General features: G+C 38.2%; 1 protein-coding gene across 1 annotated transcript in view; it reads right to left on the bottom strand.

Moving 5' to 3' along the window:
• Nucleotides 1–14,386, bottom strand: part of FSIP2 (fibrous sheath interacting protein 2) — a gene marked incomplete at both ends in the record, with an annotated part of 68,354 nt that overhangs the window by 21,925 nt on the left and 32,043 nt on the right. The window contains 2 exons of the mRNA XM_080927939.1: nt 134–9,083; nt 10,892–10,925. Of these exons, the coding sequence (XP_080784065.1) occupies nt 134–9,083; nt 10,892–10,925 (8,984 nt within the window). The remainder of the gene's footprint in view (nt 1–133; nt 9,084–10,891; nt 10,926–14,386) is intronic.

Below are 14,386 nucleotides of genomic sequence, written 5' to 3'. Positions count from 1 at the left end.
GTTTTTACCTTTCTAAAGCTAATTTCAGAAAATCAAAATGTACACTTTCAGACAAGAGATCCTTTAAATATGTCTTTCCTGTTTTCCCTAAGTTATTCCAGTTTGAAAACTAAGGTTTGCTCTTCTTGCTTACCTGCAGTTTTGAAGTTCTTCAAATGTGTGATCACAGATGTTGTAACATGTCTTGCAACCAAATGCATTTCGTTTGGACCAAGTTCATGATCTGCAAACGCAATGGTGTTGGTACCCTCCAGAGTCTCTGTTGTTGTTTGGGGATTTTTATTTTTCCATTTGTGTAATAAAGAGGAATCCTCTTGCCAGTCTTCGAGACCTCCACTCTCCTCCTCCTGAAGGGCGGTCGTTCGGCTATACCAGGAACTGAGCAAAGTTTTCTCCATTTCCTTTTGTTCTTTATATACTTCAGACAAAGAATTTTGCTTTGAAATAAAAAATGGTTTTATGGTCTCTGTGTTTTCATTAGTGTTTGGTTGATGGGCAAAGCCATAACTCGACAATACTGTGTTTACAATATTTTCTGCAGCTAAACATATTTTGAGCGGGGACACATTTGTCTTAATTTCATTTGGCTCCGCTGATCTGGTGGTTTCATAATGAAAAACCCTCGGATTTTCACCTTTGCCCATTTCTATAAAGGACAAGACTTGTTTTAGTGATTTCTCTGTGGAATCGTTTACTTTCTTAAACCATTTTTGCAGCACACTCCCTTCAGGGAGAAAGCTGTGAGCGTTTGTGGCTTCCTCGAATGGTCCAGAGTTTGGTTTCCTCCGGCCGTGGTCTTGAGCTTTGTGTCTAGAACACGACCGCACGGCTTTTGAATTCGGCCTCCCTGTTGGCTCCGAGCTTTGGCTTGGGTTTTCTACACGGGGACTGGCGAGTGACGATGAATTTGATGCCCTGCTATGCTTTTCTTTCACGTCATCCTCTGACGCCAACCCCAAGCCGGATACACTCCTTTGTGGAGGATTGCTCCTCTGAGCACTGCCACTCAGGTTTGATGGAGGCCTTTTCACGGGAGGTGCAAATCCAACCTGATTAACAATGTAAACATTCTCAGTTCCTTTGAGCCAGTTATTGGTAGGAAGGCTTTTGATCAAAGACTCCCCGAAATGGGAGCATTGGTCTATCAGTGTGCCAATGATCTCGCTTGCAGCAATATTCTCTCTCAGGACGCTAACCGGACACGGCTCCAGTTGGCTTATTTCTTTATCTAGCTTATTCTTGATTATGCTAAGCATGCCGCTGACCGTAGTGACCGAATATGTAAGTAATTCTGAATGGAATAAATGAACCTGTAGGAGTGTATCCTGTACATTTTCTTTGGCTGTAGTAGTGCTTGGCTTAGACTCATCACCAAACTTCCTAAATGGTGACTTGGGCAGCATCTTTTGGCTTCGTTGTCTTCGCTGCACTTGAAGGAGGTTGTCTATTGGCATTTTTACTATTTCGGAAAACTCATATTTAGACATATGCTTAAACTTCAAGTCCACAAATGACTCTAACATGGTTAAGACTCTTTCGACAATCTCATGCACAATTTGGTTGCTGGGGCTCATAGACACCGGGTCTTTCATCCACAGGTTGCACGTCTGCACGCCACTGAGGATGTGCTTGATTGGAACACCGTGCTTACTTTTCGCAGCAACATGTCCTTTCCTACTGGCTAGCATTCCGGAAGTGTCCTGAGTAGGCATCTGAGACAAGAAACACAGCTGTAATTTCTCAAAGAGCATTTCGACAATCTCCCGTCCAAACATGTTGATTTGCGCCTGTGTGTCCTCAGCCCTGGCAGAGACACCTTTGAGGCTACGGTCGTAAAGTCTGTTTTCACACTCTTCAAGAGGTGGCAGATTTAACAGTGAAAGCGAATACTCTAAGTCTTTGGCTTTAACTGAAATTTCGGTTAAAGTGTTTTCGGCTACGGTTAAAAGTTTAGACTTCTCAGTTTCCGTATCGCTAGTTTCCGTTTGCCATTTGTCAAACATTTTTTTCAATATACCCTCTTTAGGAAAAATCTGTTCTAACTGTGAGGAAACATTTTCTAAGTAAAAACATCGTTGCTCCGTAGGGTAACCTGCACCCAGATTGTGCCCGGATAGGCGGTGGCCACTCAGATTTGAGACGTTAATTGGAGAAGCCAAATTGTCCTTGTTTGTAGCATAGAGCTCTTGTAACACCGCATTAACAATTTTACTCGCTTCAAGGATTTGGCCAGATGATAAGACTTTGGTGCTGAACACGGCTCTTTTTTGTGCTGCTCTCTCAAGCCCACTTAGAATTACTTCGAAAATCTCAGTGATTATGTTCGTGGCATACACTCTTAATTCTGCATCTGGTAATCGTGTTTTCAGTGTGGTTTTGGCGTCTTCTGCCTGTGGAGGCTGTGGCAGTCCAAGGGCGGTTTTGGATCTGTTCTCTCTCTGAGTCTTCTCTCCAACAGATAACTTGGTCTTGCTTTTGGTCTTCGTACTGCTAATTCCAAGATGTGGTTTTGTTTTAAATTTAGAGAGAGCGGTGACCTTTGATCTCATTTTTAAAGTTGTTTTACATCCTGGCCTCGGGCTGTTCTTCGGGCTGAGTTTGGAATTATGTAGTCGAAGAAGGTACAAGTCATCATAACTACCTTCAGGCGGATATCCCTCTAGATGCAGGGAGACAAAATTTGATAGCTTCTCAAGAACTACTTGAACTAAATACTTGCCGATTTGCAACGGTGAGTATGGTAAACCGTTGTTTTCTAACACAAGTGCATTTAAATTGTCAGGGTAAGGTTGTATGTGTGGTATCCTCGGTCTCAGGAGGCTGCTTCTTTTTCCTGCTGGCTTAGTTTCTCCGAAGCATGGTAGCTTTACTGCTGAGCTATCACTGCCTTCCTGCATCTCTCCCTCTCTTCTGCCTTTATTGTTTTTGTACAAGGATGTCACAACCACAGAGTACATCTCTCCCAAGACGTTTTCAAGTATATCCCTTGATACATTGTTTATATGTGACTGAAAGAATTTCTTCTGTGTTGTGGCTGCTGTTTGACTTTTAGACTTAGACACTATATAGGGAACTTCATTGAAAGGGGCTATGTGGCCTATGATGTCCATTATTCTTTGACTCAGCGTCCTCAAAACCTCTTCCACTGCCCTGAGTACCTCAGTTTTTTCTCTTGGTTTTGATTCTCCTTTTCTCATAAATATTTCTTCCAAAATATCTCTCTGGTCTTCTTTATCTGTGATCATTTGGTTTTCTTCTAAGGAGTCAGCCGTCAACTGTGGTAACGGGGTTGCCTTTTCCTTCTCCTTGTATTCCAGCAAAACTTCATTTGACATGGTTAACTGTGAACAGCTAGAGTTCTCTGATGAAGATAAAAAATAATCCTTTACAGATTCTTTACTGTGCAAAATACTTAAGATGCTATTAACAATTTCACTCACAACCATATTCTTCTGAAATAAGATATTGTTGGAATACGTGTGCACACTTTGCATTTCTACGTCCAAGTCATTTTTGATGAGCTTCAGAATAGTACTGGCAATGAAGGCAGCATAGTCCTTCAGGCTAGTTGGTGATAAATGGGCTGTAGTTCCAAAATTTTCTCTGCAGCTGGCAAAAATGGGTTCTGCAAGCTCTTGGCTGGGGATGGTTTTAGTTGTTGGTAATTTTAAGACATTCACATCAGACTCAGCTTGGCCTGGCTCATGAAAAATGCAGTTGTCATCTTTCCTATTTTCAAATTGTGAGGTAACGAACACATTTCCTTCAGACTGAAAGGCAAGAGTCATTAATGAGTTTATTCTCTCTGTGGCAAAAGACTGTAACCGATTGAAAATAGTTTCCGTAATGCAGTTTGCATTTTCCTCACATGCGTCAGGAGCAGGCTCCTTGGGGTCTTCTTTGCCATTTACAGGCATCTGATAAACATGAGGATAACCTAAATCCTTATTTTCTGAATGTGAAAAATGGTCTGGGTTTTCTTCCGTTTTTTGCATTATAGAAAGAGGCTGTTGGCACTGGGATTTTGGAAGCATATCGTAGAAGGCCAGCCTGGCAGAAGCAGAGCTCTGTGCGTTTCTGGCAAGCATGACCAGACTTGTGAGGTTATGGAGTACGATATCCACTATGTCTTTGGACACCAAAATGACATCTGCTTTTGTAACTGAGACTTTAGGGGTCACATTTGTACCCATAACTACTGGTTCAAAATTTGCCTCTGAGTGTTTTGTAGGTATACCGTATTTCAGAGTAGGCACGGCAAATGAGAGATTATTCTGACACACAATGTTTTCATAAATATCGCATAAGATTCCTTCAATGGTATCTTGAATTTGAAACTCAAGAAATTTTCGATATTCTGTTTTGTTGACTAGCCTTTCAATAATACCAACTTGCTGATCTGAATAATTCTCTTGGTCAGAACTGTATCTGTCACACCTGCTTTTGCAGGACACAATATCAAGCACTGTGTTAACAACCTGACTTGCAATATTCTCAGAAACCACAATGTTATTTGTCACGAGAGGACTTTCTTGTTCTTTATCTAACTCATGTTTTATACCTTGTAAAATTTTTCTAGCCACTTCTTTTGCATAAATATTTAATTTGGACAAAGACAGTTGACACCATGAGTCTGTCTGTTCTGGATTACTCTGATCCACCGAACAACTGGGAAGTTGCTTATCAGAATAGGAATCTTCACCTGATAATGCTTGGCTTAATGATCCCCCTTCCTGCTGTACTGGCAAAGTCACTGGAACTGTGAAGGTGACTTGGGGATAGAAGAGAGATTCTACTTTGGAAGCAGCAAACGACTCTAAATTTTCTAATATTGCCTGCACAATGTCTTCAACTACATTGATTTTGGTCAGTTTGTCAACATCCCAGCTAGGCTGAAGGTCACATGCGTCTTCATTTAACCCACGGATGGGGTTCTGTCCTCCATAAGTACGCTCGCGGAGAGACGCGTTGGCCGAGAAGATGATGGTTTGGCATCTGTTTTCACTTACATGTTTTTCTGTAGTGGCCGCCGAGTAAAGCTTGTGGAATACGGTCCTTACGACGTCATTCACCACTACACTCACATCTGTGTCGGATACTAAAGGACCCATGGTTTGGTCCATACACTGAGCCGCTGTTTGAGTAGAGGACGCAGGCGCATTGTGAGGCATCCCACTAAAATGAGTGCGCGGGAGGGAAACCACATTTAATTGACTGATTAGGGCGCTTTGAAAAATCTCATTCAAAATGTTTCTTATAATGGGAGCGAGTGGAGACCTGTGTGGCTCTTTCAGCTTCACTTCAAGTTTGCTTAAGGTTCTTTCTAGAACCATCTGGTCAGGAGAAGGGTTTCTGGTTTCCTCAGTGAATAACGATGCATCTCCAATAAGCTCTTTATTTTGTGTGTCCTCATCTGGAAATGAATCTGATTCTGCTCCTCCAGGAAGGAAATTTCCATAAGTTGGTCGGTACCCGAAATTTTCATTGCCCTTGTTCTCAGATTCAGGTTCATCAAACATATCTGAAGATACTACATCTAAAATTAAATCAACAATATTTGTGAGCATTTGTGTCTTGTCTGTTGAGTCCTTTTTATCCACCCTACGATCTGATGGGTTCAGATTTAATTCTGTTTGAATGGCTTTCAAAATACCATTTGATACCTTCTTTGCAAGACTGTATAAAGTATATTGCAATGATCTATCGTGAGCACCTGCAGGAGAACTGTTGCTTTCACATTCCCAATCCACTGTACGCTCTTTTTTATTTTTATCATTAAGAACACCAACATTTTCTACATTTCCACTTGCAAAATGTTCCAGTTTAGCAAAAACCATGTTAAGAATATCTGAAGCAATACTTTTCAGTTTTGAGGGACACATTTCTTCTGGGATCTCTGTTTTGGAAGGCACTGGGGGGTCATTTTTTTCTTTGCTTTCAGTCACCTGATTATCCTTCATGATGTTGGAAATGATGTTAGCGATTATGTTGGTGCATTTGGCCATTTCCTCCATAGTCGAAGCAAATGATAGGTTGTCTGTGTTAAGTGATTCAGAGACAGTTTTCAGCCCAGAATTTATGATGTGGGTATCTATGTCAACGTTACATAATTTTGCAAGGACATAGTCCAGAATTGCTTTAGAAATGTGCTGAATGTTTGACAGTGTTGGAGGGTCCTTTTCTAAGTTTTCTGTGTTTTGATGACTGCAGGATGGCTGAGAATCAGGGTGATCACTTGTGAATTTACTTAACATTTCATGCAGTGTATCCCCAATTTGATCTAACACCTCCAATTTGGAACTGTCCTTGAAATCCTTTTCATCGGCCAAGCTGTGCTGAAGGCAAGGTTTCGCCAACGATTGGAGGAAAGAATTTTTATCCTGTTTATTTGACAAAACATTTTGTTTATGAACATTGCCAGACCTACATATAGTTGCAGATACTGCCTTATCTGTACAGGTTGAAGTATTTTTTTTATCTTCATTTGCATTTGATATCATTTCACAAATACATGTCAGTAATGGACTTTTCATAATGTCATCATTGACACTGGTGACATGGGACTCTGCGACTTTATTGGAATCAGTAAACAGCCCTTTGTTTTTATGGCACTTGGGGAGGTCTGTCGCCTTAAGATATGGGTTTATCTTGTTGATTTCTAGTTCACTTTGTATGGCGTGCAAAATGATGTTGACTATTTTTATTGTGTACGTAGTAAGCTGAGAATGTAGCGACTTTCCTGCCCGTGAAGATTTGTCACCTCTCTGCAGCTTTGGACAAACAAACAGCTTCAGCCTTTTAAAAATTGTATTAATGATCTTATCAGTAATATCATTTACATGCTTAGGTTCACACTTTCCAGATTTTAACTGGGAAGTCTTTCCATGCTCCAGGTCCAGAGAAGATAAGTATTTCATTTTCTTCTCACTGTCAAACCAGACTTCAAATGGTGCTTTACTTGATGTTCCTTTGGATGTGTGGGCAGTGTCAGAAGGATGTACACATGTGTGATGAACTGATGTAAAGGCATTTTTAATGGTATTAGGAATGTACGTTGAGGCTTTATGAAGTATATTTATCACAGAATCTGTTATTTCATGTGCAAATGCACAAATTTCTGACCCAGAGAACATTTGTTCCATCCATTCTTGATCTGATATTCCTTGAGATTTTTCAGAGGTGAAAGCAGAGGCTTCTTCACCAGATTGGCTTCCCAAGTAGCTAGATGACTCAGAAAACATATCCTTGAGCATTTCTGTTAAAATATGTTTAACTATGTTTTCTGAAGCATTTTGTATTTGGTGTTTTTGATCTTGGTTGAAAATTGAAGCCCCATTACTCAAGTGGTGTTTTGTCTTCACAATATCTTCACTACTAAGAGACAACTCCAACTTTAATCCCCAGTCAGGAGAGCCAACTTTGTTTTGAAAAGTAGACTTTGTTGGCAGTTTATTGCTTCTTTTGGATTCAAAACCAGTATCTCTCTTTTTAGGCCAATGGTCAGGAATCTGCTCTTGTGATTTTGCTTTCTCATCACTGAAAGATGAATCGAGCACACTTTGTACAAAGTTATCTATTTCCTCATCATCATCTTCAGAATAAAGAACCATTCCAGGGACATTAACAGGTGGAAAGTGTCTTTTAGACTTGGGGGTATTAAGTGATCTAGTGCCAGTGAGCCTGTACTTTTCTTCAGTGTCAGGAAGATTTCTTACTCTAGGTTGTCTTTGTTTTTTAACACTTGCTTTTACTGGCTGTTTGTGAAGCTGAGTTAAGACATCATCCAGCAGCTGGAGAAGTACTACTGTTTCTTCAGATGCAATAAGTCTCTCATTATTGAGTTCAGTTTGGACATAGCCTAGTATAGTGCTGATTGCCTCTTCTACATAACCAACCAGAGAGGACTGTGAAAAAATACTTGATATTAAGTTTTGTATCTCTTCTTTCAGAATTAGATTAGCAGCATCAGAAGGAGGGCTAGCTTTCTTTTGATCAGCTTTTTGATGGACTTTATGTGTTGGCTCTGTCTTAGTTTGTTGGTGGAAATGTTTGGTTGTATCTTCTGGAGGAACTTCAGTTTTCTTACATGATGCAAGAACCATCAATTTTTCTAAAATGGCATGTACCATATCATCTGCAATATCACACATTGGCTCCAAAGTATAACTCAGTGTATCTTCAGAAGGTTTTGTTTCTACAGATGAAAAGTATTCACCACTAGTTGATAAAGTTGGTTTTATATCAACTGATAAGTCTTCTTGAGAAAAAACCTGCACACATTTTTTCTCAACAGCAAACTCTAGCTTCTCAAGCATGTTTTCGACAATATCTGAAGCTACTGAACATATGTCAACATTGGAGAGCAACTCTTCTCTTTCAGTTTCAGACTGCTCAACAAAAACTTCAGCGGTCACAGAAGATAGAGAAGGAATGGCTTGGCTTAAGTCACACATCATTTCTTGAAAAATACTTTCTAAAATAAGTTGTGTTTCTTCTTTCAAATGACATTTAAAGTTTACGAAGACATTCTTTAAATTTTTTATCTGATCCATGGCCTTTGCTTTTTTATCATATAGCAATGGAATGTCTAAACTCTCTGTTTCTGTGGTAACATCTTTGGATGTTTTAGTGCACGTTTCTAATGGTGTTAAGAGATGACTATCTGATTTACTACTTCCTATCTTAGGAAATGGATAGTCCAAGCTGGTTTTGTTGTAAGTGACTTGTGAAGACATAGATTGTCCTTTCCTTTCATACGTTTGGCCAATAACAGTTCTTTCCACATGTGCAGAAGTAGGTTTCAAAGGTGTCGGTGGTTTCTTCACTGGCGTGTCACTGGCAAATATATATGGTTCAGCTTGAAATGTCTTAGCTGTGTACGTTCTGTATGTAAAGCTTTCACTGCACGTGCTACAGAAGCTCGAGCTATCTGAAGACAGGTCGGAGCCATCAGACACAGGGTATATCTTACTCTGTACTCTTTCTTCATATTTTGTGATGGCTGGATATAATATACTGGTCACTGTAGCTACGACCCAGCTCATTATATTTTGGATTATGCTATTTAGTTCTTCAGAAGTTACCTAAAAAGAAGATAACCATATAAAGAAGTCACACAAGTATTTACTCTGAATTGGGGAGATTCTGGACTTCACTCAAATCTTTATATTAAACAGTTCATAAGTGGCAGGCCAGCATGATTTATAAGGAAACAACAAAGAATCTATTCATAATTTCAGATTATTTTAAGCTGGTTTATTTCATACCAGAGAGAAATATTTTGAGTGTAAAATTTCATTTTATTTATATGACTTAAGAAGCTATATAAATTGATTCCATACACTTGTTATCTTGAAATCAAAGTTAAGAAATTGTTGTCTAGTCCTATGTCATGAAACATTTTTAGAACCAAGACCCATTGTGGTATTAATTACTCTGCTATATTTTTTTAAAACAGTGGAAAATATGTCCAAGTATTTATACAAACCAAAGTATTTTGGATTTTTCAGAAGGACTTTTCTAGCTTATATATAAAAAATCAACTTTGTATCCATTACATGTTGCAGCATTAAGTACACAATCTCTTTCTGTGGAATGCAAAACCTAGTGCATTTTAGGCCGGCTGTGCGGCAAATCTGACTTATCAGCATCTAAGAAAATGGGAAATAGATGAAATGAAAACACCAAACACAATCTCAAGGCTGACGGGTTGTTCTGGCTCAAAATATGTCTAAGCTAAACTGAAATTATTCATGTTTCACGTCACTGTTACAGGAAATGCTAAAAATCTATGTAGCACTCTCTATCCTGAACTAGTGCTTGGGGGCTCGTGGACAACACACAAGGGCGTTTAGCTTTAATTCCCCAGATACTTAAAATAGTTGTTTTTGTTTTTACTGCTATCGTTGATGATGGCTAGCACAGGTTGTTCCGACAGCAGATATAAAAGCATTGTTTGCATAAGTATCTCCTTAACCAATAATTCTAATAATAAATCACACATTCTCACCTAGAAGAAAACTATTCTAAATGAACAGTAGAGAATGTATATATAATATACATACAATACGAACATTTTTATCATCACAAGATATGATCAAAGGTAGACCAATATTTTTCTAAAACTAGGTAAAAAAACAAAGCACTTCTGAATATATAATATAAAAGGGAGGCAACTCCTAAAATTTTGCATGTTGCAAAATGAGGCTGAAGGAATTCTTGTTTTTCAACTTCTTTCTATTACAATGGAAAATAGAAACATTTCTTAAATTGAAGCTATGTGTGTGCCTCGTTCCCTACGGACTGAGCAGGATTCCACAGAAACGTGCTCACTGTTGTGACAGTCTTCAGTATCCCCGACTACTCTGACTACACTCAGACTTCAGTCTCATTAAAATATGAGACTTTATTTTTTTCTTTTATTTTCTTTATTTATTTTTCTGTTTTTTTAAATTTAATTTAATTTAATTTTTGTCTCAGCTCATAGGTGGCCAAGTATCTGTGCTTGTGATCTTAGGTAGCACGTTTTTTTTCCCCAGGAGACTTGCTGTACACAAATACAGACATCACAACTCAGTCACTACAGACTTCGCTGGCAATATCTCCAAGGCTATGCTTAGTAGTAATATCTCACGAGAGATGAGGTTCTGTTATCTCACACTGCTGATCAAGGCTGGTCTCAGAATGTTCTCCCATTCTTCACCCAGAGACCTTCCCAAAGTGTCAAGAAAATCAAAGATAACAACTTTGGACTAATATTAGACTCTTAAAATTACCTAAAAAAATAACCACAAATATCAGTAGATAATTATTCGTATATGATTTACATTTTTTTCTAGAATGGCACACAATAATTAATACAATATATTATTGGTTCTCTTTAAATACATACTTTGTCTTTCAAGCAATGTTGTAGATTTTGTTGCCTATAAAATGAAGAAAATAATTACAGTTGAGTTAAGTTAGGACAAATGAGATTTCTTTTTGATCTATTTAGTTTCTTTTTAGGACAATTTTTCTAAATAAAAACAAAATACCCTAAACTTTACTTTGCTTTATTCATTGTTTATATTTAGTGTTCCTCTAGATATGGACTTGCAGTCTAAAAACCGTGCCTCACTTATTCAGAAGAATGGAGCTGCTGTACCCAGTACATACATAAGCAATGCCTGACACTGGGAGTTGCCACTCTGCTATACCTTAGCTACGCTTATTTTGTGATGGAACAAGATGATTTTGATCATCTTTGATCTGCTAACAGAGACTATGGAAGAGTAATCTTTTGGTCATAGCTCTTTGGCAATCGTTTACCTGCCGTTTGGAATCACATAGTCCCATCATCTGTTTTGCTATATCTCATAGTAGAAAAGTGGTATGTGGCTCACTACTCAGTAACTACTGGTCCGACTGATGGGTTTCTGGCTACATTGAATGCTAACTTCGGTCATCCTTGTGTAATGTTGTGATGAACCCACTTTCTCATGCGCTGCAGTCGGACTCACTTCCTAATTTCTGTCAAGTTGCCACTCCTTTTAATTTCCTTAAGCATATGTATTCTAAGCATTTTTGTCTAAATCTGATACTGAATTTAGAAACAAAAGCTGTCTAAATATTGCAACTTTCTTGTGAGAATAAAAAATAAGGTTTCAATCATTGCACTGTAGAAATGGGCTGGGGAGCCTGGCATGTTTGGGCTTTCAGAGAGGTAGGAAGTGGAGGTAGGAAGACTGAGTCCATGAGCTTCCTTGGTCACTGGGACTATGGCAGGAAAAGAAAGAGGAGATAAATCAGAGATTAGAGAGAGGGAATGTGGCTTGAAGAGAGAGGAAAGAAAAGGGAGAGAGAGGGTGAAGGGGCAAAAGTCTGTTGACTACAATTTCTTCTCAGATCTGGTTTGTTAAATCAACTCAATGCTCTGCTTTTGTTTTATTTGTTTATTACTTAATTTTATTTTTTAAAACGTATGGAATAGAGTTTACTCAGGACATGGGGAGGGAAGTTAAGAGGGTAGTAGGGGCAGAGAGGCGAGGAGAGCTCTCTCCATGAGCACTTAGAGAGAGAAGGGGGAAGGGAGTGGGGAGAGGAAGGACAAAGGGGTAAGAGAAAGAGAAGCAAGAGCAAGAGCTAGATCTTCTAAATGTGACTTTTGGGCTTTGTTCAACCTTAAGACATAAAACAGAGTCCTATATCTCCACTGGAGGTGCACCACAGGCCAAAAGAGGGAGCAAAGATATATAAAATCATCAAATCCATAGCATGCAGAGAAGCAGTTGTTTTTAAGACAAGACATAGAATTAACAATAATGTAAGATAAAAACTTTTAAAAAATTTAGTTTTTTAATAAATAAAATGGACACTGGCAAAAGTAGTCAGAACTATATTCTGGAATTTGGAAAGATATTTAGAGGCTTGCAACATCTCAAACGTCTATTTTAGAATGATGTGAATATAACATGGGGAGTTTTCAATTGCATTTCTTAAAAGTAACTCCTGATCATCGCAGTGCACTAATTCTGTGAACCTTACTATTTGCCTAATATTTGTCATTGTTCCTCAATCTTAATTTTCTCTCCCTCCCTCTTTTTTGTAGTTTTGTTTATTTCATGTATGTGAGTACACTGTAGCTGTCTTCAGACACACCAGAAGAGGGCATCAGATCCCATTACAGATGGTTGTGAGCCACCATGTGGTTGCTGGGAATTGAACTCAGGACCTCTGGACAAGCATTCAGTGCTCTTAACCACCCAGTTGTCTCTCCACAGTGTGTACTCAATAGATGCTTGGTAAATTGGTTTTAAGGATATGCCTACCTATATTGAATCACAAAGGAAGAACAGTATTGGATGTTTTTTTTTTTTTTTTTTTTTTTCCCTGTTGGCTTTTTTTTTTTTTTTTGCCTATGATTTTACCCATCTATTGCTGACAAAGTAATTATTTATAAGATAATTTGATCATACTATTATTGATCCAAACTGAGTTTTACTTAATAGACAATAAGGTTCTAATCTATATGTCAGAGGATTTCAAACTTAGAACTTAATGCTGATGTATTACAACTCTACTCCTATGCCAAGACAACTTATTTTCATTCTCTATCCTGAATTTTTATTTCTACATTAGAAATGTTTGGCATTTACACTTTCTAAAATTAATAAAATATTGAAGGAGGAGGAAGGTGCTTGACAATGGAACAAACATGGGGTCTCCATGATAAAGTCTTTCATGATACATAGTTAAATTAGTATGTGTGATAAGCAAAGTCAGAGCAGAGAGTAACGAGCTTTGTAATGTTCTCCTTTAACATTTATTTATTCCATAATAAAGTGATCACTATCTGTACATGATGGGTGTCTGTCCTCCTTATTTTATCTCATTTGAATGAGATTAATTAATTCTGGCTATAGTACAGTGCTTTGTATTCTATGAGGATTCACTAAATTATACATATTGATACCCATCAACCTCATTGAAAGTCTTAATCAACAAAGCATAGTCTGAATATGAAAATCATTTTCACCAGAGATTGTTTCTTTTCTGTAGCAATTTACATAGAAATCAAGATTTGCAATGTAGCTCAATAGGGACTTTACCTGATTTGTTGATTTTTTTTAAAAAGATGTTAGCACTGGGTTTCTGAGAAGACAGTCCAGTGTGTACATAGCTTGCTGTTAATAAGACCTGGGTTCAGATCCTGAGCTCATGCATAAAACTGGGTCATGTTCAGAAAGTAAGTCTGTCTGCCTCATAAAAATAAAATATCAAAGTGAAGAGAAGCGGGGGTGAAGATTTCTGCCTGGGCACACATGCATACGTGCACACGTGCATCCATGCACACGTGCATCCGTGTACACGTGCATGCCATCCCCACATAAATATGACAATATGTCCAAAACATTAGTCTCCTCACAAGTTGAAAACATGCTAAAATAGCTGTTCTCCAATATTTGTTTGATAAATAATCTTTGGTACTAAACATCTCCTCTCTAAGAATTTCAACTTACCTCCTAGCATTATTCTGGACAACACTGCAGATACTTTTAAGAAGAAAGATGACTGATTCACCAAAGCGATATGGTGAAAAAATATTGATAAAATACTATTTTATTAGCTTTTAGAAGCTCATCACCTCAAACTTCCTAGGTGAGTATTTCAAAGATAAATTCAAAAGTGTCCCCTGAAATTGAGTGAAGCCACCTGGAGAGAAGGACAAAGACCTTGGACACAGAAAATAAACTGCTGTGTAGACAGGAGAGGACAGAATTCACTCTATAGTTCAAGTTTAGTTCTGAAAGTTCTCTATCAATAACATTTCACAAAGACTAAATCAAACTAAAAAGGAGGACGATTTCTTGTAGTCATGTACTTAAGCAATTATTAAAATATAGGT

This window comes from Micromys minutus, assembly GCF_963924665.1.
Source record: "Micromys minutus genome assembly, chromosome: 13".
NCBI lineage: Eukaryota > Metazoa > Chordata > Mammalia > Rodentia > Muridae > Micromys > Micromys minutus.
This window is presented reverse-complemented; position numbering and strand designations above follow the sequence as displayed.